The 2,219-nt window shown below is 40.7% G+C and overlaps 1 protein-coding gene across 1 annotated transcript; it reads left to right on the top strand.

Moving 5' to 3' along the window:
* Positions 1-651: 651 nt before the first annotated feature.
* Positions 652-1,848, top strand: LOC128984289 (uncharacterized). Its single transcript, XM_054403594.1, has one exon. The coding sequence runs from the start codon at positions 652-654 to the stop codon at positions 1,846-1,848; it is 1,197 nt and encodes a 398-aa protein (XP_054259569.1).
* Positions 1,849-2,219: the final 371 nt, after the last annotated feature.

Genomic DNA, 2,219 nt, shown 5'->3' with positions numbered 1-2,219 from the left:
TGACAAGTTTTACTATGGTGAAAACAAAAAGGTCGTTATTCCCGAGGGAAGCTATGAGATCGAGGACATAGAAAAATATATAAAATCTAAATTAGGTGAAAATATTACCTTCTCATTAAAAGCAAACAATAACACTCTACAAGCAGAATTGTGTTGTAGTGAAAAAGTTAACTTTTCGGAAAAAGACAGTTTGGCACAGGTGTTAGGTTTCAAGCCAGGTGTATACGAAGCCGCAACACTTCACACATCAGACCTGCCAATTAATATAATTAAAGTGAATTCCATACGTGTTGAGTGTAATATCAGTCGAGGCTCGTTTTTAAACGGTATAGAAGGCCATGTCATACACCAGTTTTATCCTGCAGAACCTCCAGGGTATAAAATAATTGAGATTCCAAAGAATGTGATTTACTTGCCTGTCATCGCTCAAACGATAAACAACTTGTCTGTATCTTTAAGAGACCAGGACGGTAATTTGGTTAATTTTCGTGGAGAGCCTATATGTGTAAGACTCCATCTCAGACGTAGAGATGGGAATACTATTTAGAGAAATAACTACTACACAAAAAGTCAGTTCATCAAGAAAGACTGACCAGTTAAGTTGTAAAAATATACGTTTTCTACGTTCTCTCGGTTTTAAAGTAGTAAAAAATGGCAATGCTAGCGATAGAAAACGCTGCTATGTACGATGACTCTGTCACTAGTATGGAGTATCATAATCATCAACCATACGTCTCGTGTAGCTATAGAAACAACGACGAAGTCAGAATACCGATCTTACAACAGGATATTCTTACCTTGCCGTTTGATAGTTACGTTGTCATTCACGGTAAAGTAGAGGCAACTAAAACAACAGGAGCGACAGCATTAGATGTTAATTTAGTAAACAACGGTATCGCATTTTTGTTTGACGAGGTTCGTTATGAGATCTGTGGTAAAGAAATCGATAGGACTAGAAATGTGGGAATCACGACGACTTTGAAAAATTTGGTTTCCATCCGGGAAGAAGAAAAAAACGTGTTACAGAACGCCTGTTGGTTCGGGCCTGGTGAGACAGTGAATGTTAAAGACTTTATATACTCCATACCGCTTAGACTTCTTTTAGGATTCGCAGAGGATTATAGAAAGGTAATCGTCAATAGTAAACAAGAACTTATTTTATTGAGGTCCTCGACCGACCTGAACGCCGTCAGTACGTCTGAAGCTGGTACTTTAAAATTGGAAATCGTAAAGATATACTGGCGTGTGCCTCATGTGATGGTAAACGATTCGGCAAAACTCAGACTTTATAAGTACATCGAGAAAGACCCACACATTCACATACCGTTCAGACAGTGGGAAATGCATGAGTATGCGAATTTACCTACGACCAGTGATTCCTTTTCCTGGCCTATCCGTACGACCAACCAGTTGGAAAAACCGAGGTACATAATTGTCGGCTTTCAAACAGGTAGGAAAAACGACATCACCAAGGATATGTCACAATTCGATTCTTGTGACGTAAAAGATATAAAAGTGTACCTAAATTCGATATACTACCCTTATGACGCTCTACTCTCAAATACGGCGTTGTTTTACGACGCTTACGCAAATTTTCAAAGTTCTTATTACGGTAGAGTAGGCTCACCGATATTAAACTTTACAGATTATACAACAAAATGTCCCATTTACATAATCGATTGTTCGAAACAAAACGATTCAATGAAGACAGGCCCTGTCGAAGTGAAGTTGGACATTCAAACTAACAAAAAGTTTCCCGCCAACACTTGGGGATATTGTCTCATCATTCACGATTGCCATTACACTTACACGCCACTAACCGGCGACGTGCGAAAGATCTCCGTCTGAGACGCCGCCCAAGGCCAACTGGTTATCCGGGTCCGGGGTCGAAGGCCGAGGTCGAGGGCCGAGGTCCGGGTTCGAAGGCCGGCCAAGGTCTAGGCGCGCCACACAGACACGTGATCACCTTGTGCTGTCGCCTTGTAATTGAGGAAACTGAGCTGAAAATATTAATCGCTCGCAGACCTCTGATCTTGACGGGATAATTTTGCAAAATTACATCAGAGACATGGACGCCAAACGAGATATAGAAAACCATCCGGCATTTATGACGGTCGAGAACGAGGAACTTTTAAGAAAGAGACTTAAAGTGTTGAAATTTTTAAATCGTCTCGACGATCATATTGCTCGTCACAATCTAACAGAAAGAGTGGACACCG

The sequence above is a fragment of the Macrosteles quadrilineatus genome, unplaced genomic scaffold, assembly GCF_028750875.1.
Source record: "Macrosteles quadrilineatus isolate MER2022 unplaced genomic scaffold, UCM_ALF_1.0 Scaffold_2__2_contigs__length_208266976, whole genome shotgun sequence".
In the NCBI taxonomy this organism is placed as follows: domain Eukaryota; kingdom Metazoa; phylum Arthropoda; class Insecta; order Hemiptera; family Cicadellidae; genus Macrosteles; species Macrosteles quadrilineatus.
Note: the sequence above shows the minus strand (reverse complement) of the source record. Positions and strands in the feature narration are given on the sequence as shown.

Excerpts from the sequence above, each read along its gene's own strand:
- LOC128984289 (XM_054403594.1), top strand. The coding sequence starts at position 652 with ATGGCAATGCTAGCGATAGAAAACGCTGCTATGTACGATGACTCTGTC.